Source organism: Argopecten irradians, chromosome 9, assembly GCF_041381155.1.
Source record: "Argopecten irradians isolate NY chromosome 9, Ai_NY, whole genome shotgun sequence".
Lineage (NCBI taxonomy): Eukaryota > Metazoa > Mollusca > Bivalvia > Pectinida > Pectinidae > Argopecten > Argopecten irradians.
In genome coordinates, this window is record NC_091142.1 from 15,081,382 (window position 1) to 15,108,069 (window position 26,688).

General features: G+C 34.9%; 2 protein-coding genes across 4 annotated transcripts; both read right to left on the reverse strand.

The window, feature by feature from the left end:
* Nucleotides 1-242: 242 nt before the first annotated feature.
* On the reverse strand, nt 243-18,739 carry LOC138331589 (uncharacterized). Of its 3 annotated transcripts, XM_069279294.1 has the most exons (16): nt 18,398-18,739; nt 16,774-17,082; nt 15,536-15,641; nt 15,158-15,204; nt 14,534-14,618; nt 14,063-14,094; nt 13,565-13,714; nt 12,408-12,599; nt 11,911-12,054; nt 10,433-10,541; nt 10,049-10,080; nt 9,553-9,702; nt 7,701-7,892; nt 6,234-6,539; nt 2,368-2,415; nt 1,996-2,128 (listed from the first exon to the last, which is right to left on the reverse strand). In XM_069279294.1, coding segments are annotated over exons 1-16 (2,208 nt in total). In that variant the 5' UTR covers nt 18,702-18,739; the 3' UTR covers nt 1,996-2,126. The 3 variants fall into 3 exon arrangements, with proteins under 3 accessions (XP_069135394.1, XP_069135393.1, XP_069135395.1); XM_069279293.1 differs by having other exon boundaries at nt 243-2,415; nt 14,063-14,091; XM_069279292.1 differs by having other exon boundaries at nt 243-2,415.
* Nucleotides 18,740-20,583: 1,844 nt separating this feature from the next.
* On the reverse strand, nt 20,584-26,147 carry LOC138330554 (uncharacterized). The gene is made up of 3 exons (XM_069278117.1): nt 25,946-26,147; nt 24,662-24,961; nt 20,584-24,347 (listed from the first exon to the last, which is right to left on the reverse strand). Exons 1-3 carry the CDS (start codon nt 26,145-26,147, stop codon nt 22,864-22,866), a joined length of 1,986 nt encoding a protein of 661 aa, XP_069134218.1. The 3' UTR covers nt 20,584-22,863.
* Between the last annotated feature and the right edge of the window lie 541 nt (nt 26,148-26,688).

Genomic DNA, 26,688 nt, shown 5'->3' on the forward strand with positions numbered 1-26,688 from the left:
TCTTTGGAGTTTGGAGAAATGATTCAGGAATGGTACCATCATAGGCAAAGAGTTGCTGCATATCGCTGTTCATAACCACAACACTTCCTGTTTTCTTTTCACCATCGTCATGACTCCAATCAGTCACGGCAATATTACGAGTTACTGGACACTCCGACATTCTGTTTGGCAGTCCAACTAATGGCTCCCTACGCACTAACATACCGTCTGACGTATATTTGGAGATCCGAAACGGGTTATTTATTCTTTCTGTCGCATTTTTAGAGAACACCTGTCTATAAAGAACAAGTTTGTTATAATCCTGTTGATGTCCTTTATAGACGACAGGTTTTACTGTACGTTGTTTTGTCTCTATCAGGTTTAATTTTGTCAGTACTATAAGTATTCTAGAAATATTGATTCCATATTTAAAAACTAGTTCAAGGTTACATTTAATTGAGTTAAAGGTTAAATTTAAATGAGTTCAAGGTTACATCACTTTCAGATCTGCACCATATTATTGTGAGCTAGCATAAAAGGGCTTTATCTTTGATAAGGAGAACTGGGCTAGTTCAAAACCTGTTGGCATGCAACGTGGTATTTGGCTTGGCTTATTATATTAAGCTGTGTTCTAAGCATCAATTGTGATGGTTTATTTCACCCTTAATATTCCAGGAGTTACTATCACTGTCGTAGTATACATATCTGGATTTTGTCATAGCAAAACTGAAGTCTATCCACCCATGGTCTATGTCATAGCAAAACCGAATGAAAACAGGGGTAGATATCACTATAGTGATAGTAACCCCTGAAGTATCGAGGGTGGATTTCGGTACACTGCAGTTCAAATGTAACTTGAATATTGCAATAACCTGACCTCCCTTTTCAAAACAACAACCCATAGGGTGTCTTCTTTGTCGATACCGATAGCGCGTACCCAGTTGTTATCTGTGTGTACGATTCTCAAGAAATTACCCAGTCCGCTGATAAGTAGGACCTGTTTGTTTAGATGGTCCCCTATGGCTAGATTACCAGCACTGTCATACACCACAGCCGAGGGGTTGAATTGCAGATTCTCCGTCTTTGGAGTTTGGAGAAATGATTCAGGAATGGTACCATCATAGGCAAAGAGTTGCTGCATATCGCTGTTCATAACCACAACACTTCCTGTTTTCTTTTCACCATCGTCATGACTCCAATCAGTCACGGCAATATTACGAGTTACTGGACACTCCGACATTCTGTTTGGCAGTCCAACTAATGGCTCCCTGCGCACTAACATACCGCCTGACGAATATTTGGAGATCCCTCCTGTCTCTCCGATCAAGACATTATTACAGTAAGTAATGCAGATGCACAAGGGTTTCTCGTTGGTGCTGAATTGATTCACCAGTTGACCCGACACGGACTTAAGGACGTTGTGTTCAATATCACATGCCCACAACGTTTTGTCTTCGGGTGAGAGATATATGTCCTCGATATTTACTCGGTGTTCCATTGTCTGAACTAAGTTGCCCGACCTGTCGAGGAGCGTTAAGACTTTCAGGTAATGATGACTCGTCCATGCTTTACCATCATTGGTTGGACACAACGAAGCACTAAAACATGGAGACTCCCACGTATTTAAAACTCTTGTTTCAGACAAGAGAGTATAGACCGAACTCAACACCTTGTCGTCTGCTTTCTCTGTTTGCTGTCGTTCTTCTGCCTGAACAGAATAATACTGTGGCAGATTTGACGTTGAAGGCTGTTCAGGCGATCGAATATAAGTACTATCCTGATCAGGGGGTTGTTGATCTTGACCCGCGATTGACACTCCAAAGCTCTTTTCAACTAAAGATCTTCTAAATTCCTCTGGACTGAAGGTAGCGTTGATAAGGATAGGTTTTACAGGGTGTGTGACAGATGATAGAATCCCAAAATTCGCCCTATAAATATCCAATGAAGAGCCAGTCTGAATTGCTGTTCTACACTGCTGTACGTTTTGGCTAAGCTGAGCATTGAAAAGTTCCATGTCCATTTGGTACTTTTGTAGTGACTGGGCATTAATTTCTTCCGTCATCTTAAAATGGGATAGTGCTTGGGCTGATTGAATGTCAAGTTCTTCTTTTAATCTATTGGTTTCGGTTTGAATCTGCTGTGAGATCTCCTGGAAGTATTTTGTGTTTTCAATTAGTGGTGTATCGGTAGCATTGATATCATGCCTATTGCTTACGATATCAATCTTTTCTGACTTTTCGATAAAATTCACGACCTTCTTTTTAAGATTGATATCATCAGGTACAAACACCAGATGGTTCTGGTGCTCCACTGGTAAACATTTGATGCAAATCGACAAATTGCATTGATCGCAATACAAATCTAGTGGGTACTCTTCGTGATACTTACAAGGTAATGAATCTTTGTTGACTTTCACAACCTTGCTTTCACTTTTATCTGAAATGAAAAAATAAAAAAAAATAATATAAACTTAACAAGAGGCCAATGGCCTCATAGCAAGATGGTCCAGTTAATTAATGTTCAGTGATTGGTTTCGACTAATATTCTTGATTATCACTCATATGCACTGTTTAAACTAAAAATTAATTAAGACAATTCAAATGACCACTGGTATTTAATTGTTACTAATGTTGGTATTAAAATAACCATAATGTTTTTTCAAGACAGATGTCATTCATCAAATGTTAAGTTATATATAGATCAACAGTTTTATAAAAAAAATGATTTGTGCAGAACAGGTTTTTTTCTGAGCAGGATTTTAGTGTGAGCGTATGCAGAAGCAGCATCTTCTTAGTAAGAATATTGTTGGGACCAATTCAAATAGCATCAACTTAACTTTAATATTAGAAAATTTAATAAAATTCAAAATTTAACAATGCTTTTTATTCAAATTTATCAGAATATTGTTATATGATAAAAAATAATTGGGGAAACTTTTTCCTGTATGATTGCTTATCGGTATCACACATGTACAACTATGTATAATCAAAGTGTTAAGTTGACTAGACTTTTAAAAGATACCTGCTGGAGGAGGGCTTAATTCATTATAGGTGACAAAAAAAATCAAAGATGTTTGGCTGTCCTGGTTATAAGAGGTAAACTGAATTTGCTTCAATACGTTGAAATTTATTACTTATCTTTTATCTCATTTTCTTCAACACAATATAAATTTCACAATTAAGATAACAATGCACAAGTGGTATTGGCTGGGTCTCGGCACAATGGAATGTGTACTACGGGTCAACAAATTGACATTGGCAGCTACAGTCGAGCCTTTCCCAGGGCCTTGATAACAAAATACATTAATTAACTCTCAACCATTTTTTTCCCTTTTACAGTAAAGTGTATATGTAACATTTACACACATATATAGGCCTATAAACAGCATCTAGATGAAACCAGGGCACCTGACTTGTGACACTGTCCAGGGAATATCGATTATCCAACACAGGTAATTATGATGTCATGACACTTTGAGTAACATATTTAAGAATAGAAAAATAATGAATATTTCTTAATTGCCTTAATCTTTTCTTAAACTATATTTCTTTTGTATGAAGTGGTACCGTCGGCCATATAATTTCCCATAATGCATTGTGTTTCTCATTTAAATATTACTATAGACAAAGAAGGAATGAAATATATTTTAATTCCTCAAAAATACAGTTTATGTCTGTTTGTCGCCAAGTTTTATCAGTTCCGTCCTTATCTATAACTACATGTCTGTGCCAAATTTCATTGCTGTTAATGGTGTATAACTTGAGATATCCTGTTCACAAGGTGATTTTCAAAACTAGGGGGTATGCTATAAGCTACGAGCTACGCTCCATCGTGCTAAAAAACTATTCAAAACAACATATGTCTAAAAGTTATAACACTGGCCTTTAACATTATTGGTATACTGTACACGATTTTAACACAACGCGTGGTGCTTGTTTTACCGCTCTTTGGTATACTATGTGTTTGACTTGCCCTACAATGCCATCTAGTGGTAACCTCTTTTACCATTTCATTCATCTATTTCCATTCAAAAATTACCCTATTCATTGAATAATATTCCTTTACACCAATCCTTAAAGTGACCTTTCCATTACTGCATTACTGTAAGGCAGATATGGGAAGATTGTCTTCTGATTGGTCCAAAAATGATTGAAAGTTACCAACCATTGCATTGAGTAAAATATATAAATAAAATGATGAAAAATACTAATGTTTGCTCTATTTATGAAATGCAGAACTGATTTTAAATGAAAATGTATTAGATATAAGTATGACTTTTATTTTGAAACTTAATATGTTTCAAGTCTAAATGCATTTACCTGGTATATACGTGTTGGTTAGAGAATGTCGCGCACAGTGATGGAAATGTTTACACATGTTTGATATTTTGTTCAAATAAGAGAACCTTTCTATCTTAACATGATAATTCATCTAAAAGAGGTAGCCCCACACTGTGTAATGATATTGGCCCACACTGTGTAATGATATGGGGAGCTATGTTTTACATGCACACACTGACCAAATATTGGGCACATGCAGACGTACAGGTCACAGTGATTCCAACTTTCATTGCCTTTTATTACCTTTCTATAGAAAATTCAAAGAAATGTACCTTTAAATGAAATTTATTTCAAGTTAACAAGTAAACTCTATTTTCAACCAAAATTTGAACAGGTCGAAATAAAGTCAGTAAGTACAGAAGGAATTTCATATGTAGGTTCTCATTGGTGATTTGTATGTCCACCGCATTTTGAGACTTATCTGAAAACAAGATGGCCGACAGGCAGCCATGTTGGATTTTGATAATCGATGATTGTTTTCACCAGAAAGCAATGAGGGATCGTAGTAGATTCTCCTTGATGTATAGTTATGCATATTGCACTTTAGCACTACATTATAATCCATAAACAACGTGACCAACAAGGAGCCATCTTGGGTATTGACAACTTCTGCAGAGGGGATTTTTTCACAAACTTCATATCACTGTTTTATAGAATATACTGACGATCCTCGTTTCAAATAAGGTTTATATGTAGGTTCAACCATTCTGTAATATTGCACATCACATCAATGCTTTGAAAACAAGATGATCAGCAGTATATGGTCTTGGATGTTTATAACTTTTTGCCACATTGAATTGTGTCCTTATACGTTTGATAAATTCCTAGAATTATACAGTTTGTATGTCAAACTGGAGAATCTATTGGAAGTTAGAATTTAAGTTTAAAACAATTACAATATGGTAATAGCCACTCTTTTAAAAACTAATTATATGGATATGTATGGTAATATACTGTATATGAATATACTACGGTCAAATTGAATGATTGTTACAAGATATTTACAATGTATATTCAAGTGATTTTGTTTAGAAGATAACACTGTAATACATTGTAACACATATTTGTGAAAAGATGAAAATTATTTTTTTAAATAAGAAAGATATCTGACTTCAGAAGGATCACCTCAGTAAATACACAGTATTTTATGGTGGTTCACTATTTAAGAAATGATAATAGATAATAAATTTTATAATGGTTCATATATTTTGGAAATTCATTTGATTTCATTTTGATTTTTTTGTTTCTGCTGCGTTGTGTTTGCAACACTTTGAGTACTTAAATTAAAAAAAAAAGACAAAAATAAATGACATCATGTATTTATCAGCAAGATAAATGGAGATAATCTTCAATTTGGACTATAACGGTATCGGAACTACCATTATATTTACATTTCATTGCAACATTCCCCAGAATATTTCAGGTTCAAAATATAGTATTTTGTCTAAAATGGAACCATTTCATGCGTTAGATATTTTTTAAATATGAATTCAGAACGCCGACGAAATTAAAACCATGTACAGTCATCGTAAATGAGCCCTGAATTGGTATCTTATCATTTCTATTTTCCCTAAATGACTTTCTTCCTCCTGCCGTCTCTCTTGACACTGTCACACACTTGGCTATAGGCATGTGTTCAGTCCCTGGCCGAGACACATCATACTCCTCCTACTTGGGTCTTAGCACAAAAGGAGTGGGACGACTGGTTTGTCCGTTGCCAGTATAATATGACCGGAATATTCCTTGCGTCTCTGGCGGCATTTTTCATTGATATTACTATCAAGTAGCAATATTTTCACTATTACATTGACGTTAAACTAATCAATTCACCGATTTAGTGAGATGATTACTGCTCTACACATGGCGCATGGATATTGACGTCACTTATTCCATAAAATCAAACATATTACTTACCCAATAGTACGGACAGTGCCAATGTATCGCTCCAACCAACTCCATTGGTATTTATAGCCGAGCATCGATATCGCCCTTGATCGCTTATAGTTGTCTCTCTAATGATTAAAGTGGGACATTCATCGCAGCCTCCGTAATATCGCTTGTTGTCTATTTCTACTGGTATTATGTCACCATCGTCTTCCTTATACCACTGAATCGATATAGCTTCTAGAGCTGGTGATGAAGTGACATAGGTTTGGATGATGACCGGTTTCCCGACGGAAGCAGTGAAATGGCCATGGCTGACGTAAACGCACGGAGAACCTGATAAATAAAACTAGCAGTAGTATAACTACACCATAAAGTTGTTTGGAATGCGTAAAGAAAAATATAGATACATATTATAATTTAAAGTTTTTACTGAATTTCAAGTTATGATTCAGAGTAAATAGCATTGTGTATAATAACAGTTACTGCTATTAAAATGTATGAATAGGACATGTCTTTGTTACAACGGTTAAAACAAAATATAGAAAGTTCTTTAAAATCCGTCTTCTATAGGAATGAAATGATTTTGTTCTAATTTGGTCTGAAGCATCCTTGGGTGAAGTGAACCCAATTTTGTATAAACGGGGGCCTGAAGGGCGGAGCCCATTAGGTGAAATATAGTACTTTTTAAAACACTTCTTCTTCTGAAGGAATGAAGAGATATAGTTCAGATTTAGTCTGAAGCTTACTTGGGTGAAGACGAACCAATTTTGTATATACAGTTGGTCTGGTCCCCCAGAATCTGAGGGACGGGCCCAATCGGGGAAATGTAGCAAATTCTTAAAACTCCTTCTGAAGGAATGCATAGAATAAATTAAGTTCAAATCAAGAGCCTTCAAGTGGTTAGCTTGTGGTCCTGGTCTGGAACAGTTGAGCTATACAGGCCCATAGAGCCTCTTGTTTTATAACCAGAATGCTGTGTTACCATGAGATATAACAGCTATCAAACTTCAGTTTCATAGTAGGGATACGTAATGAACAAAACAAAAAAACACTCTACCATTACTCCAATGTGTGAAAATGAGTTCACTTGATCCCCTCCATTCAGCAAAAATATGGTCGACACATTTATGTTTGATTATTACAACCGGTAGAAAAAAATCAATTCTAGTTATTATGACAAATTTAGTATTTAGGAAAATATCAAAAAAAAAAAGAAAAAAAAGATGAAATGCATAGATCGATATGCATTCTAATGTAACAGTTTTATTTGCATATATGTACAATTTACTTTCATACAGCATTACTTTGAACTATGCAATGTAAACGGTTGAAAAATAAATGAACAACACAGCCGTAATATGTTTCTTGAATTTGAATAGAAGCAGTACTGGCGGCAAGGTGATTTCAATAGTGAAACAGTAAAGACGCGAACAAGAAGGGAATATATAGTGGGTGAGTTAGGTAGAATGAAAGTGAAAGAAAATGTTCGCTCACCATTCATAGATGAATTATACGGTGTAATCTCGAAGCTTGAGTTGTCTGTTTGTAACACCGTCCGTGATTCGTCAGATAGTTGTATTGTCCCGCCATCTAGGAGGTAATGTTTGAACTCTTCAGCCAGGTGTATGGAGGATGGGTCTGATGGATGTTTAGCAGCTGAGATATCTAAACACACCTGTATACATTCTGCAAAGTGAACGATAATTCATTTGAACACATTTTATTTCCATTCCATATACCTATAAACTTCCAAGTGTAAGCAGATAAAATTGAAATGGTTGTTCTGTGTACGATGAAACATATTTTAAGCTTCTGTATATCTATAATGAAGTCCGAAGAGGGAGGCTGAAGTTGGTTCCGAGTTCCGAGCTCTGTTTAAGCTAAACGGAACTCGGAACCAGTTGCCTGTTGTCTTTTTTCATTACTAGTGATGAATCCACTTTAATTTAGTTTTCGATCAACTCCTATTTCCGAGTTCCGTTTAAGAAAAGTGGAACTCGGAACCAGAGTTCCGTTTTACTTAAACGGTAATAGATGTTATATGAAAACGTATTTAATTTAGCTCTATCACAAATAATCCATGACAAAACACAACAGAGAACATTTTAAATATGTTCAAATTACATAAACTGATTTTTTTTTCAATTTTATCTTAAAAAACAAAATCCTTAAACGGAACTCGGAACTGGTTTAGCTTAAACGGAACTCGGAACTCGGAACCAACTTCAGCCTCCCGTATTAAACTCTTAAATGCAATTAATAAGAAATATAAAGTAAATATCAATGAATAGTTTTCTACTAGTCTACACCTGTAATTTCTGCGTTTAAGACACAAAACATGAAGTATCATCACCATTCTTTCAAAGCTATCAAACCATTTTCGTAAACCTTTCGAATAATGGCGGCCTGCTGAGATCTCATTTATTTCTGCATATTTTAAAGCTGCTTTATTATTTTGTGATAATTTTATTGTAGAAAATATAATAATTTGCCTAATGACAAAGGAAATATCCTAATGGCGATATTACTTGTTGAAAAATATAATAGATAATCAGATTTGTAACAAGGATGGAGAAATCCCAATCAGTTTAAGAGAAATTCCGTACTTCCGTCACACTCCATATATAGACAAAACACACATGAAGGATTACATTTGACCTCACATACATCTGTCAATACACTGTAGATGTTGACAACCAGCGACAATGAATAGTCATCTTAGTTTTATCATAATTTAAATGGTAGTCGATATAAAAATCCCTCAAAATTTGTTAATCCTCTACAAGCTATCAATGTAAGATTCACCGCAGGAAAAGATAGGAAGTGAGCTACACTTTAAAACCGAATCACTGGTATAAGTCTCTATATATGTAACTTTTTGCAAGCGACCTACAATACACACAGTTAAACATCTTAGACATCTCCAGTCTGAGCATAGATGTACTTCATTTCCAAAATGTAAAAATACTTATGCCATTTACGGGTTGCTGATTTGCCATACACATATACCATCCTCGATATTCCAGGAGTTACTATCACAGTCTTTATATCCACCCCTGGATAACTCCTAACAAACCTGAAGGCAGTTCAGGAGAAAAAGTCAACTGACCAATCACAGGCCTGCCAAGACTTTGACGATTACAGAGACAGCGAAGTCAAACTTCAACGCCACATGGTCAATCACAATGTACCGTTATTTCATTCTTTTGATGTACATCAAAAACCAAATTACCTTCTCATCTGTGGTCGTACACAGAGCGTTTAGTTCTCTTACGAGATATTCCAGGGGTGGATATTATGACAGTGATAGAACCCCTGCAATTTCAAGGATGATACCGATACCTACTTGACACAAGTCTGACTTCATTTACGCGTCCTTGTTCCCCAGTGGCTTTTTCAAATCCATCAATGATGTCATTTTCTGTCTCCTGTCTTGTGATGTCGATTTCATTTGTAACATCAAACAATATACGACATCCTTGGTCGGTGAGGATCACTGCAATTGAAACAAAGAGTTGTGATATTTCATAAGTATGTTACATATTGTAGAGCAAGGTACTATTATATTAGTATTGTTGCAATGACGCATCAAACTTGAATTTAGTGCATCTGAATTTGACCTATGATATTTTAATCCAGAATACAATTTATTTTTGAATTCAATTTAAAAAAGAGATATCCAGCTGACGCAAAACGGATTTCCTGAAACTTTATGTTTGTAGGCGAGGTAAAAAAGACTAGAATTAATTTTTCTCAATCCATCTGCATTCCAAACTTTATTTTTATCGTATTTTTGGTATTATTTATCAACTAATTTGTATAATTGTACGTTCATCCCCTACCTCTTTTTCCACCAATGTGTTCTTCTGATGTACTGTAAAGATAACGTTTTTGTACGTAAAATATTTTCTACAAATGAGAACGACGAACAATGTAAAAAAAACCATATGAAGTTCCCGCGATTCATACTTTTGTGAATTAATGTAATACGTATATGATCTAAACAAACTAAATATTTCATAAATCCAATCTCAGAGATCTCGTTTGAGAGTATTGCTTTGCGATAATGTATTATATTAATTCCATAATATTTTATTGTTGGATGTTAAAGACAGTCAGAATTAGGCAGCGGGCAACATGCCTAATACTATCTCTCCTTAATCTTATTTTAAAGTTATTTTATTTCACACCTTTCAACTAATTATGAAAATAAAATAGAACTATACCTTTGAGCTAATTGTCCATTGCCACTCGCGATGGCAGGTGGTGTTAGATTTTCACTAAATTGTTCGTCGATTCCTAATGTTTCTTTTCCCTCATTTAATTCAGGGACAGCTACAGCAAATAAATAATGGTGATCGTCTTAAAATTTGACTTTGACACAATATCAGTTCTCAAAAATACTTAATACTTGAAAATTCGTATTTATAATATAGAAAAGTGTAATTTATACAAAGTTTCCTTATTTTAATTATTTCACAGATTATCATTATTTTGTTGTTACATTTATATATCCTTAAATAAGACGTTACGTTATTGAATAAGTATAATATAAATTGTGTATTGTATAAAATAAAAAGGATAATCCACTGTAAACAAATATTCTTAAAGATGCTGAACCGCTGACAATTCGTATTTGTTCTCTATCAAAAAACAGGAGAAGGCGAATAAGTAATTTTCGGTTACAAGTGTTACTTAGACAATTAGCACCACTGGAAAATTTGAGCTTGTTATTTTACTTCAAGATAAAAATATTAAAATTAGAAATTGTCACTGGAAAATTTGACGGGCATTTCAACAGCAAGGAATTACGATCAAGGCCATTCATGTTAACAAACTTAATAGCCCTTTATCTCGATATGTTACAGGTCCATTATCAGATTTCTAGGCCTTTCGGATCTTTTCAAGAAGTCATTTAAAGATATAAGGGTTTTTGTCCCTCTGACCTTGAATGAAGGTCATGGACATTCATATTAACAACTTTGTAACCATTTATGTCAGCATCCTACAGGCCTAATATTAGCCCTCTAGGTCTTCTAGAACTTCACAAGAAGTCATTTTCAGAATTTAGAATGTTGGCCCCTATGACAATGAATGAAGGTCAACAACATGGTATTCATTGATGTCATCATGCTACAGGCATACTAGAACTTAACAAGAAGTTATTTGAAGAATTCAGAATGTTTCGGTACGGTGACTTTGATTATAGGTCAAGGTCAATCATGTCATTATGTCAACATGCTACAAGCGCTACAAGCTTAATATTAGATATCTAGACCTTTTAGAACTTTACAAGAACAAACGCGCGTTATTCAATCTGTCTGCAATTGTTGCAGAATTCCCCCAAGAATGCATTGTAATACTTAATTATTGATGTGAAGTATATATATAAAAACAAAGATTGTCGGGTTTCGAAATAAAGTCAAGATGACGTTAAACTCTAAATATTCTGCCACTTTGGACTTTTGTATAACTATGTTGAACAAACAATTTATGTTCCACTTTTTAATATGATCTTCCTGTCGTTTGATTGGTCAGGATTTTCATCTTTGGTTATAAAAAAGTCAAGGGATTCTAAGAACCCAGAAATAGAATTATATTGAGTTCCATAGTGAAACAGCAAATGCTCTAACAAGAAGAGGGTATATAGTAGATGATTAATGTAGTATGAAAGTGACGGATAATGTAAAAAAAGTTTACTCACCATCCAGAGGTGAATTATATGGTGTAATCTCGAAGCTTGAGTCGTACAATTGTATCACCGTCTGTGATTTGTCAGATAATTGTGTGGTCCCGCTTTGTAGGCATTTGAGCTTAAACTCCCCAGCCATCCTCCTAGAGCTTTGTTCTGGTAGATATTAACGGTATACAATTGACTAATTTAGTAGTTTGACTATCATCAACTTTAAAATCATTTCGTGGGTTGACATTTTCTAGATAGCAGATGCGAAATTGTTTGAATACTTGATATTCGTACTACATAAGTAACCACAAAAACAACAAACACTTCTTCATAACGAATTTTTCCATGTTATACAGCTACAGGCGTTGTATTACCTGGTTGGAAGTATTTTATTTTTAATTTACATTTTGTTTCGTTCCAATTCGTTTACTTTCGTTTGCTTGTCGCACGTTAGAACGAAGGAGGAAAATGACATCAATATGTTTATTTGTATTAGAATTAAACACAGGTATCCTTACCATCTTTTGGTAAACTGTGCGGCGTTATCTGGATGCTAGTTTCATCTATTTGTAACACCGTCTGCGATTCGTCAGATAATTGTATGGTCCCGCCATCTAAGAGGTAATGTTTGAACTCTTCAGCCAGGTGTATAGAGGATGGGTCTGACGGATGTTTAGCAGCTAAGATATATATACACACCTGTATACATTCTGCAAAGTGAACGATAATTAATTTGAAAAAAAAACCTCTGTAGTGTATGCAGGAAAAATGTAAATGATGTATTTGTCGCGTGTAAACATTTATCAATATATTATGAACTTCTCTAAATTCAATTAATAAGAAACATGATATAAAATAAATATCAAAACATATATTTTCAAGTAGCCTACACTTGTATTAAAGGCAAAATCGGTCGCTTACTAAGTATTATTACGCTCTTTACGAAACTATCACACCATTTGAATCATTTTGTTAATAATATATTTTGCATATTTTAAGATCACGTGACAACAGGTGGTTGAAATTACCAAAATGGTGTTGAGCAAAGTTAGTATTAACTGATAATATGTGTACTTCCAATACATCTTCAGGAGAAATGTAAAGTTTGTTCCAAGATGAGCTCTATGGTTTATAAAACGTAGCATGCAAATGGACAAAATTGCCAACATTACCACATTTTCATGATTTATGAATATTTCGAGTAGTTATGGCAACTGAAGCTGCAAAATTAGAAAACTATCATTACATTTAAATTAGGGATGTACTAAATATACCAAATCCAACAATTTAAATACTAAATAACAGTTTTGAAAATTTGACGGATTTGGAGGCCACAAAGGGCCAAACCATACATAGTGCTTTGTTGTGTTTAATATTTCATCTACATACACGTGTTGCTGATTTGGCATACAGATACCATTCTCAGTATTCCAGGGCTTACTATCACTGTCCTCATATCAACCCCTGGATTTATTTCATAGCAAAACTGAAGGCAGTTTTGAGAAAGTCACACGGTCAAGCACAATTCATGTTTACTTATTTTATTAAGACTCAACAACCTTTTTCATCTGTGGTCGAACACAAAACCTTTAGGTCTGTTATGAAATATTCCAGGGGTGCATATGACGATAATGATAGTAACCCCAGGGATTTTAAGGATTATACCGATACATACTTGACATAAGTCTGACTGCATTTACGCGTCCTTTCCCCCCTGTGGCTCCTTCAAATCCATCAATTATGTCATTTTCTGTCTCCAGTCTAGTGATGTCGATTTCATTTGTAACACCAAACGTTATGCGACACCCGTGGTCGGTGAGGGTTACTGCAATTGAAACAAAGAGTTGTGAACCTGTAAAAAGTGTTTGATGAACATTTTCAAATATTTTAAGAGTTCTTATTTAAGTGAATATTTTCGACATTGTGCTCAGTTTAAGGCTTACAAAAGGTTTTTTCGATTCTCCAATATTTGACTTGTTGTCTAAACTGAAAGTTGACAAACATATTTCTCAGGCCTATTTTGCCTAGTTATTTCTACATCAAAATGTGAATTTTTCACCCTTTATCGCGTATATGTTAATTAGGAAAAATCTTTTCTAAAATTTATTTTCATTGTATTTCATATTATGTATTAACGACTGTGTTCACTAGTGACTGTCACTTCATCTCCTACCTCTTTTGCCACCAAGATGATCTTCTGAACTGCTGGAAAATAAACGTTAAACATTTGTACATAGATTATTCTCTACCAATGAGAACGACGTACAATGTAAATAAAACCATGTTAATTTCCATTGATTCATATTTTTGCAAATTAATGTTATACTTTTATGATCTAAATAGTATAGTTGCTACAAACTAAATATTAAATAAAACCAATCTGCTCCTTCTGGCATCAGATATCAACCTTCACCTGGTAATTTAGGACACTTTGATTCCTTAAAACGAATGTTCTGACCAAAAATACATTCATCAGCCTATATATATTAATGTGGTAATCACTGATGCTTTGGATAAATCTCAACCCTACACCAACGCAAAGCCAGGAAGACTCAATAAACCCTCCCCTCTTCTCGAGACGAGCTAACAAGTGATTATGCCCTTTAATGGATATGTTGATATATTCATGTTATGAGTGGTATACCTCCCAGATAAAGTCCTTTTCCGATTCTGTAATAATGTGTTTGATCTTTTACTGCCGGTGTGTCTACTGCTTTCATTTTCGGATTCTGAAATCAGACGTCAAATTTTCGTTTGGCGTTATGTATTAAAATGGATAATAAACGTTATCATAATTTGACAAGAAACGAAAGGTGATTTTTTTTCTAAAGCTCTGTAATTATGTAACAGTCATATACTGTATACCATTATTGTTTGTTGTGTAGAAACGTTCGATATTTACTTGGATGCTATAGACCCACAAAAATAAAATAAACGAAAATACGCATTTTATATTATTGCAATCGTTGTTACATAGATTAACCAAGAATAATTTTATCTACGATATAGTTTGAAAGCTAAAAACCAAGATAGAAAAAGCCCAAGAATATTCCATGTTATACAGTATTTCATTCAGTAAAACTATAACTATATTTATATAATCGATAAATCCGGAATCGCTGTCCATGCTTTTAACATAATTATCCTTGTTACTTATGATAATGATGCATGGTTGAGAAACCACAATGAGTTTTTTCATGTCTCGAATGTTGTAATGCTCACGTTACGTTAACCAGATTGTATTTCGACATCAAAGTATATCTGATACCTTGTGTTCGCTCTGCCGTTTCAGGTTCTTGTGCAGTCGACTGGTTGCTAAAAAAGCAAATAAAGTATTAATCATCAAAACGTATTTCACTGACATAAGAAACATTGTGCATACATAATTTGTTCTATTATTCCCGAATTTCAGTATGCTTCATTAAAACATTTAGACTAGACTAAAATGAGCAAGGGTTTCATTAAAACACACTATAATATCATGATATAGACTCCCAAAGTAAACACGCACTCGACATACGCAAAACACACAAGGGAAATCTGCTAAAGGACATTTGCAATTAGAAGGACGTTAAATATCTTCAAATCGACATAGGTATTATATTTTGCAACTATAAAACTGATAATCAAATAAAATAAGCTATACCTTTGAGCTAATTGCCGACTGCTACTCGCAATGACGGGCGTTGTTTGATCTTCACTAGACTGTTCGATTTCAGACGTTTGTGTTATCTCCTTTAATTCAGGGACAGCTACGGGAAATTAATAATTGTGATTATATTGAAAGTTGACTTTGTCACCATATCAATTCTCGAAAATACTTGATACTTGTAGTTTCCTATTTATAATATAGAAAAGTGTCTTTTATACAAAATCATCTTGTTTTTATTAATTCGCAGATTATATCATTATTTTTTGTAACAAAAATAAGTTAACCTGTATAAATCCTAAAATCAGACGATTAGTTATTGACTTATTATAACATCAGTTTTCTAGGTTATAAATTAAAGAAGATAATCTACTGTAAAACACATTTTTAAACATTCTAACTTGCAGATATCTGTTGATCGGTCAATTCTTGACCACCTTCTAGTGTATTAGTAAGAAATATTTTATCTGCATCATCTTTTTGGGATAGAAACATTTCTATAGAGTCCTTCAACATCTTAAATAGAACACCAATATATATTTGTATATAGTAAAATATGTTTATTAAGAACACACAAGGAATTATATCCGTAAAAATTCATTTCCCGTCCATAGTTTCCTATGCACAGACACACGCGTATTGATTTAATGTCGGAGCAAATGTTGTAGCATCATGGAATAATCTCGTCCGAAGCAAAAATAGGATTGAGATGACGGTTGCGTCACTTCACCTGATGACATAGCCACATCATATAGCGTCCACCTCTAGAGTGACGTTGGGGCAAAGATTCCGCATTCTAACTTGTAAATTGGACATTTGAACAAAATAAATCCTTCAGATAAGAAACGGATAATTGTGTGGTTCGATTGACATAGCCAAGCCATAAGTGTCCACATCTAGAGTGAAGTTGGGGTAAAGTTCTCAATGCCACAGTTCAACACATAAAATTTGAAAGACTCATTTTGATAAGAAACGGATAATTATGATTATATCAACAAAGATGTTTTAATAAATACTGTAAGCCACTATATCTTCGCGTTAACCATATTTGGCGTTATCTTAATAATAACATATTCGCTAACACATAAATTCGCAATCAAGTTTCTTACTCGGAATCGTACTATTATTCGCGAAACATTTAATTTGCGGTCGAGAGCTATCGCAAATAACGCGAAATATATATATATATATATCATGAATATACAGTGGTTTGCTCTAACTTGAATTCATCTTACCCACATGAAGATGTACGATGTCGCCATCGGCAATTTTTCCTTTAGCTTCTGCCCAACATTGGTATCGAGCTTCGTCCATTGTTTTGTTGGGGTCTCTAATCACAAGTGTTGGGGATGCTGGACTATAATAGTATTTATGATTGTCATTCAGAACTTTCTTTCTCAATGGTGTAGTTTTGTCTCTCTTCCAAACAATTCGATTTGGTACCGGGTCTATTTTACAGTCTACAAAAGCTGCCGATGACCCTTCCCAGGTCTCGTATACTGTCCTATGCATCATGATGGTCATTTCGGCTGGCGCAAACAAATCTGAAAAAAAAATATTTCTCTTGAATATGTATTATTTAATCTGCTGTGAAACACGAAGTTTTATTGGCAAAAAACATTATGTTAGCAGTCCGTAATTTAAAAAAAAAATCCAACGTAAATTCATAACGTCACATTTGATTAGTCGAATTGGTAGCATGATAATTTCTTAGAGGAAAGAGTCCATCAAGTATAATAATTAAATTATAAAGCCTACCTTGTATATAGTTTGATTTGATGGAGAAATATGTCGAAACGCATGGTTTAGTTAGTTTAATGTTGTAAAGTGTAAAGTATAAAATTTGACAATAAAAATAAGTAGGTTTATAGTACATGTATTTTATCTCTATATGCTACACTGCTGACAAATGGTATTTTTTCTTCATCAAATACAACACCAGACGGATTAGCTTTTTCTTCTGTTACAAAAGTTACTTACTTTACACCATAACCACCATTGAAAATTTTAAACTTCTTATTTTGATCTATATCCACGTTAAAGATGCTCCACCGCTGACAAATGGTGTTTTTTCATTATTAAAACAGGAGTAGACGATTTAGAATTTTTCTTCAGTTACAAAAGTTACTTACTTTACACCATTTTCACCATTGAAAAGTTTGAGCTTCTTATCTTACTTCAAGTTAAAGATATGAAAAAGAATTAATTGCATCCCGAAAAATTTCTATGTCACTGTATTCCATATGAAATGAAGTACTGATTGCGCATGCACCAAAGGCGAAACAAATCATTGTATTGTGTGTGTGTGTGTGTGTGTTAATTAGACATACATACACACGATTGAACACCAATTATTGTTCAAATGATGAATATCATTTATGCTCTGTCGGCGGTGGAGCATCTTTAACAAATCATAATTACTGGAAATTTACAAATGTACGCTTAAAGTTGACAGCGCTAAATTAAGTACGTTAACATTAAAGATACTCCACCGCCGACAGAACATAAACAATACCCATCATTTGAACAATTGTTGTTTAAAAAAGTTTATATAAGAAATTAACAAAAATACATAGAAACCGTTTTATTTTGTTTTTGTTACATGCACAATCAGTACTTCATTCCATCAAGGACATAGTGCCACAGATTTTTTTCGGGATGCAACTGATTATTTTTAATATTTTTATTTTGAAATAAAATTAAAAGCTCAACCTTTTTAATGGTGATAATGGTGTAACGTAAGTAACATTTGTAACTGGAGAATAATACCAAATCGTCTGTTCCTGGTTTTGATAGAGAAAAATACCGTTTGTCAGCGGTGGAGCATCTCTAACGTCAATGTAACGTCTTGTTTCTTACCTGCGTTCAGAATTCTCCTTATAACCTTTGCGTGGTCCTGTACGATATTGCACAGTCTTGGTTTCACTTGTTCTAGCTTTGGCATTAATTGTTCATAATCTCCATAGAAAATGAACACTTTATCTACGAGGCAGGCAAAGAGTTCCTGTACTGACTTTATGTTCCCCATGTCAATTCCAGTTAGTGAATCTTCTCCGAAAAGACGTTTCAACTTCTGAAACTCCGGATCAGAAATATTTGTGCTTAAGTCATCAACCATTTCGTTGTGGATGCCAATAGCCTCGTCAGGTATGTTCGTAGCCATTTTAAGAGTTTCAAATAATCTGCAACCAATTCAATTCAATTACATCAGCTGAAGCATTATCTAATGCATGTCCTAATTCATACGTAATCAGTTGTTCTACCTGTATTCCTTACCACGCAAATAATATAAGACTCTTTTATATATGGATATGAATCATAGGGATATTCTAACCGAGGATCACACGATATTGTAAAGCCCGAGGCTTGCCGAGGTTAGATATCCAGGCCTATCCTTCATATTTACATTTGAAAGAGTATATTTGATTCATTTCATATCACATTCTCACTAATATGAGATCGTCTATACATGTTATACAGAGAAGCACATGTTGAAAATGCATCTGTGACACCACATTTCGTTGTACTGATAATTATTTGATGTCAAACAATGGTTTATTTTCATGACAATTAATTTAATAATAATATCACTCCTTATCCTGAGCTCGGATGAAGACAACAATCACGTTACATACATATGAAATTTGTGTAACTGATGATAAAGTTGACCTGACATGTGTAGATAACAGAAGACCTTATATCATGTTTGAGATTTTATATCACAAGTACGTTTTCTGTAATTCTCATGAGTGTTTGAGAAGCACTCTATATATATGAATAACCATCTCAAAGAAGTCGTAATATATTTTATCCATAATAGAAACCACACATATACGTAGTAGAAACGTGATGCTGTGAATCTAGGGGCAATAAATTTAGGCCCTGTCTGCATGCTGACATCGTCGGATACCCGCGTGTATAACGTACGTGTGTAAACACTACGTGTGCGTAGTGGAGTTTATAAACTGGGTTTATGTGGGTGATTTGCTGATCGCAGCCTAATCACCGGATCAACATAACAGCCATGGTAACGTAATATGGGTTGACCTAGTTGTACCCACCATTATGCCGGGGAGTGATTCAAACAAGAGGGAGATACTCTACATAAATCTCGATATTCCGTATCCATAGGCTGCAATGTGACACCACACACTAGGAAGCATACGCATGTATGGATACAGGACGTACAGCACATTACACGGTCACACACATGTCCTCCGCCATACCGAGTAAATAGTTACTCACCCTAACGTTAGGTGATTGTCAGCTCCATTTGAACTTCAGACAGCAATGAATGCGTCAAATGAATTACGTCTTCCAGGTTCGAGTATCAATATAATCTTGATTACGTGCACAGCATGCTATGTTGTCAGAGCCAAGCAAGTGGTGGGGCAATCTACGCGGTTACTAGTAAAACTTGTTCTGCTTTTTCGTGCATGGCGATATCCTTGGGATCCATAAAAGATCTATCTTAAACAAACGCATATCCTTATGTCACAGTAGTAGACAATGTCGTCTGCATAATGTTGTGTATAATCCTCAATTGCTACTGCGTTTAAACACGGTAGTGTGTACAAGGACGAGTGTGTATTGATGCAAACAGAAGTAGCCAATTATTCATGGCAGATGGATAAACTCTGGGTATTTAAAAACAATTTCATTGGTATCGTGTATCAATGCTTATGTACATGCGGTATGGGCACACTTTTCTTCCTCCACACAGGAGTTTCCACAAACCCGGAAAAGAGCTGCTTATCAGTAGGAGGCGGGGTTTATCATCTCCACCATAGCAACTGTATATATTGTAAATAAACAAACGTGGTAGTACAAATTGAGATTGACAAATTAGTCAATTTGTAAAACGAATCAAGAGAAAAACAAAATTATGACAATAAGCCATTCTGTCAGCTCGAATATGACCAGTAAACCAACATCAAACACTAGGCTAATCAGACATTGTCTCTATATACAAAGCAGACAACAAAAAGTGATTTCGAGAAGACATATTTATTCATTTGTAAGATGCTTTGATACTCAATCCGAAAGCTAATTTATATACATGTCAGCAGTACATTATAATCATGTTTTTCATTATATGATATTATTATATATGTAATCAATATGATACTGCTTTCGTAGCTATGTCATATATATTTTATTGAATCAGGTCAATGATTTAATATGCCACGAGCATTTACTCGACTGGCATATTGAATGATTTAACGAGTTTGATAAATTTCATATTTTGTAACTACGAGTGTAAGATTCTTTTTATCACATAACTTATATTAATTGGAAACTTTCGTTTCTCAATAGAAGAGGCAAATCAGGTTCAGATGTGACGTCTACCAAGATAATCATATTTTGATTATGAAATTATTATTACCTGTGACGTCACAACACTATTATTACACGTGGGACGTGCGATATTTATGACATGGCTGAGCGAAACAATGCGATAAAAGTCTTTCAATATACTAATAACATCTTTCACAGCATACCACATCTTACAATTTCTACAAATCTCCTATGATAGAAACCTCATATCACTGTCAATATGTGATAGCAAGAGCACTGATAGGGTACATAATATGTTTTTATAGATTCACAGGAAAAAAAAAAAACTTGCTCTGTAATTTCCGAGCTCATTTATGTTTATGATTATGTTTACATTGACAGACTTATTTCGGTTTACAGTAAACGAAATAAGCCTGTTCATTCCTGGTTTGGTTTGGTTTATTTTATTTACGTCTTATAAACAGCCAGACGGCCTCCCATGTTTGAGGTGTGTTGTGGGGAATGAAATACGTATTGCGCGGTTTGGGAGACTGCGCTATATTCGTGTTGTGACTTCTTGCATAGTGGAACTCTTTCCCTTTTTAAAGGTATTTGACAGTAACATCTTCAGCATGAAGACGATCCTCAAACTATGTCTCCCCTCTATAATTCATCCGATGGCTTAAAATAGTCTTAGACTATAAGAAATACATATATAAGGCTTATAAAATTCTGTCAATCTGTATTTAGTAAATAAGACTATCATAAAAATCTACTATACTAGTACTATGGCTTCATCCTGTAGTCGTTAACGCAATACCATCAGATCATTCAGATACAAAGACAACAAGTTAAGAAAACCAACATTCTACCTAAAACCTTTGATAACATTAAAAGTTTCACTATCATGAATAACTTCCAACCTCACTAGATTCACGCTCTATTCCACAAGATTATAATTAGCAAAACGTGAAAATTGTGCCTATTTTAAGCGAAGCGTCACACAAGCTGCCGGAAATTATCGCTCATTTCTGATTAGTGTAACATAAACTTCTTACATATGTACAATACAACATGGGTTTTGATCTCCAAACAAATCAAACCTAGATGGACGGATCGACGCTGCGTGCTTCTATACCATAAACTTACCGGCCATTTGGATATCAAATTCTTATATATTTCTACACAAAATACCTATAACGCCAAATATATTCAGGTTTGGTCTTTAATGACAATCTGCCTTAAGTAATAAATCAATTTATATCATATTAAAAACGCAACAAAAACATTCTGACCTTTGACCTATATGTCATATCCCAGAGTCAACTCTACTCAATATTTAAGAACGGACTGACTTCAAATTAGGCAGAAGAATATGGAATGCTTATAATTTGAAAAGTGATCACATGTACCAAGAATGCAGATATTTTGGTGTCGTGAAATGTTAACGTTTTTGTAGCGGAATTGAGTAGTTAAAGTTTGGTGTGTTTAAATGTATGTTTTTGCATGTTTCTTTTGTACCGATATACACGTTTACATACATTTCATTAAATAAAACAAACTGAAACATGTGTTATTGTTTCTATCTGGTTGACTGCACACACCATAGACAGTACGCGATGTGATTTTCCTGAGCTAAGCTTACACTATTAGTCATTAGAGCTATTAAATGAACAATACGAATATATTCATGTATTCTCTTTCTTGTACGTATACGCAAAATAAAATGGTGATATAGAGTCAGAAGTCGAAATTTCAGCTTTTGATACTAACTTATACTGTAGTCTTTTGCAGGGTTTAAATTTGGCGCTTTCTAACTCAACACCAAATATAAGCCAGAATATTGCCTCAATTTACGGTACATATCATTCAGAACTCTATCTTTCACACACAGGCGCAATAAAATGAATAATTTGGTGTCTCTTTGTATTATTGTAAATGCAATTACTGTCTCTATTTCCAATGAATATCTTACATTTTTGACAATCAAAACCACTAAAATTAATTATCCATATTGTACGTCTCTTGGTAACTGTATATTATATAGATCAGATATCACCATAGTACTGAACCAGTCTGAGTTTGTTCCTTTGAATAACCCATAGCACGTTGTCTTTGTCGACACCGATTGCGCTAAGCCTGAAAATATCTTTGCATAATGTCCGGAGTATCTTCCCTTGTCCACTGAAGAGTACTAAATTATTGTTAAAGGTGTCTTGTATGATCAGGTTGCCGGTGTTGTCAAACAAATTATTCCTAGGACGAAATGAAGTAATAGAGACTTTGCCATCAATGACAAACAGCTGCTTGAAATATCTGTCCAGGACAATTACACAACTTCCATAGCCCGTTTTTCCATAGTCAGTCACGGCGACATTATGGGTTACCAGGCACTCTGATATCTTTCCTGGACAGCACACAATTGGTTCGCCATGGTCTGTAGCTGGTGAAGTAAGCACTTGTGATCCTTCTGGAGTATATTTCGTGATTCGGCCAATCGTACCAACAAGCATGTGGTTACTGGCTGTACTACAGATGCACAGTGACTTCTCTCTGATTCTGAATCTCCTTACTAATTGTCCGGACACGAGCTCAAGGATGTCTTGGTTTCCATCACAGACCCACACCATATTAGTTGTTGGTGACAGACAAATGTCACTGATCCAGGTAGTGTGGCTGATTGTTTGTTTTGTAGTACCTGTCTTGTCTAGGAGAGTTAAGGTGTGATCGGCAGTACACGTCCACGCCTCACCATTCTTGGTCGGACAAATGGAAGTAACTGCATATGCAATACTACACTCCTCCAACGTTTTGATCTCAGGCAACAGGGTATATACATCACCTGGCTTATCAATTGTTTCAGTTTCTCTTCCTTTTTGTGGTGCAACTAACAATGACCCTGCCATTTCGAACGATTTTCCAAGCAATATTTTCTTCAGTTCTTCTGGACTTACAGAAGGGGTAGTCAGGGAAGGCTTCATAGGACGTGAAGCAGGAAACTTAATCTGATATCCTACATCTTGAATGACTTTCTCAGAATTCAGTTCAAGTGCTGATTTGCATGTGTTTACCTTTTCATTAAGTTGCGTTTCGTATATTTCCAGTTCTTGTTTATAAGTATGAAGTAGTTTGATATTGGCCGCCTCGTCTTGTTTATAGCGAGACAACATTTGCGCTGATTGCAACTTGATTTCCTCGAGCAATTGGTTTGATAGAGCCTTTAGCTGTTGTGCTAGTTTGTGGAAGTGGCTTGTGTTTTCCTCTAACTGCCTGCCGGTAGCGATGATGTCCTGTTTGATGCTGATGATCTCTTTTCCCTCTGTTTCCTGAATGAAATTTTGGATATACTGTTTCATTTCATGAGTAGTACCATCAGATACTGAATGGTTTTGATGCTTCTCAGATACACATTTGATACAAACAGCCACATCACAATCTCCACAATGGAGATCAAGCAGATTTCTTTTGTGGTACGTACATGTAGCATGGCCTTTCATAGTGACAGTCGGTGATTCTTCAATTCGCTCTCCATCTGCAATGACATGCATTTTTCACATTAATAAAAAAATAAAAAAAAATAAAACATTTCTTAAGAGAACCCGTTTTGGTTTTTACCATTATGGTACAAACACAATGCCACAGTTCCAAGCGAACCTATGACGATCGACTGTAATAGTAACACATCATCGATCTTCATTTCAGTACATGAGGTAATTATTAATAATTAACACTGATTGATTTTGATTGCAAAAATCATGAAAAACGGCACATATTGGACGACGCCACACGATGCACAGTAGCTATAGGTCATAATGACCATTCAGATCAGATGACTTAACAACATACCCGATACAATGTACAGTGAGGAAGTGTCGCTGGAGCTAGATCCTTTACTATTGGTAGCTAAGCACATATACTGTCCTTGGTCGTCTGTGGTTGTCTCTCGGATGATTAAAGTGGGACAATCATCAGAACCTCCGTAATATCGCTGGTTGTCTATTTCTATAGCAATGTGGTGTCCATCTTCTACTTTAAACCACTGAATAGATGTAGCCTCTGTTGATGAGATTACGTAGGTTTGGAGAATGACCGTTTTCCCGACAGGAACAGTGAATTCACCGTGGCTGATGTTTACATACGGAGTACCTTGTAAAATGGGAAAAGGTTAAATCATTGATAAGTGTAAGAAATATGATAGGTCAGAAAGGACAAACGATCACCTGGCAATCTGGCATAACTCTCTTTTGACACGTTTACCGATCCGTCATCCCCCTGATGCCAGTTAAGATTAATGTGAGCACATCCGGTATAAAAATTTGAATTGAGATATAATTTGGAAATTAAACTCTTTTGGTGATTTTTTTTATTTCTAAAAGATTGTTTTAGCCCCAAAAGAGTATTTGATTTATCCACATCTGGAAGTTGAGAGGATTGTTTAAAATGTAAACATTTGACCCTGTTTCTCTAGTTCTCGCCTGTTTTTTAATTCAAGTATAAATGACCATATTGTTTAGCTACCGTCTCACGCTGATAGTTAAAACCAGGTTTATCTGATTTCCTATGCGAATTAAACAAATATATTTTCCATTAATCTATTTAATTAATCTCTTAGAAGGCAAAACATGGCCGTGTAGTGTATAACAATACTGTCCGTGTGCACTTCAGTTTGTGGTTTGGAACTTTAAAACCAATCATTTGTTGAAATATTCGTGAGTAGCTGACGCCATATTGTTTTGAATAATTGCTATTCGTACAACATAAGCAACCACTAAAACAACGAACATTTCTAGATATAATTTCATCTCATACAGTATCAATACCTCAAATAAGTGGCCGTGGATTGGAATTATTTTCTGCATCTTTTGAAATTAAATTTTGTTCCATTTTGTATTGAGTAATTTCGTTTAGTTTCGTTTCGTTTGCTTGTCGCAAGTTACAAGTACAGGTAATATATGCGTTTTCATTCAGTTTTGTTGAGAAGAGTTTAAGAAGACAACTATACAAATTGTTAACAGACGGGCGACGGACAACGTAAGACGTGATATTAAAATAAGTCACTTCAAACTTCGTCCCGGTGACCTAAAACAGAACTTTTAATTATGCTATTGAATTCAACACCAGTATCCTTACCATCTTCTGGTAAACTGTGCGGCGTTATCTGAATACTAGTTTCGTCTATTTGTAACACCGTCTGTGATTCGTCAGATAATTGTATGGTACCGCCATCTAGGAGGTAATGCCTGAACTCCTCTGCCAGGTGTATAGAGGATGGTTCTGATGGATGTTTAGCAGCTGAGATATCTATACACACCTGGATACATTCTGAAACCATTTTAACCCATGATAAAAGACAACTGGCAACATTTCTCATATGCCTTAGGTATATAGAATGATTTTATCTAAATAGATAGAAAATTTCCTTAAACGGAACTCGGAACTGGTTCCGAGTTCCGTTTTACTTAAAGGGAACTGGGAAATAGGTGTTGATCGAAAACTAAATTAAAGTGGATTCATCACTAGTAACCCATGAAAAAAGACAAAAGGCAACATTTCTCATATGTCTTAGGCATATAGAATGATTTCATCTAAATAGATGGAAAATTTCCTTAAACGGAACTCGGAACTGGTTCCGAGTTCCGTTTTACTTAAACGGAACTGGGAAATAAGAGTTGATCGAAAACCGAATTAAAGTGGATTCATCACTAGTAACCCATCAAAAAAGACAACAGGCAACATTTCTCATATGTCTTAGGCATATATAGAATGATTTTATCTAAATAGAAAGAAAATTTCCTTAAACGGAACTCGGAACTGGTTCCGAGTTCCGTTTTACTTAAACGGAACTGGGAGATAAGAGTTGATCGAAACCTAAA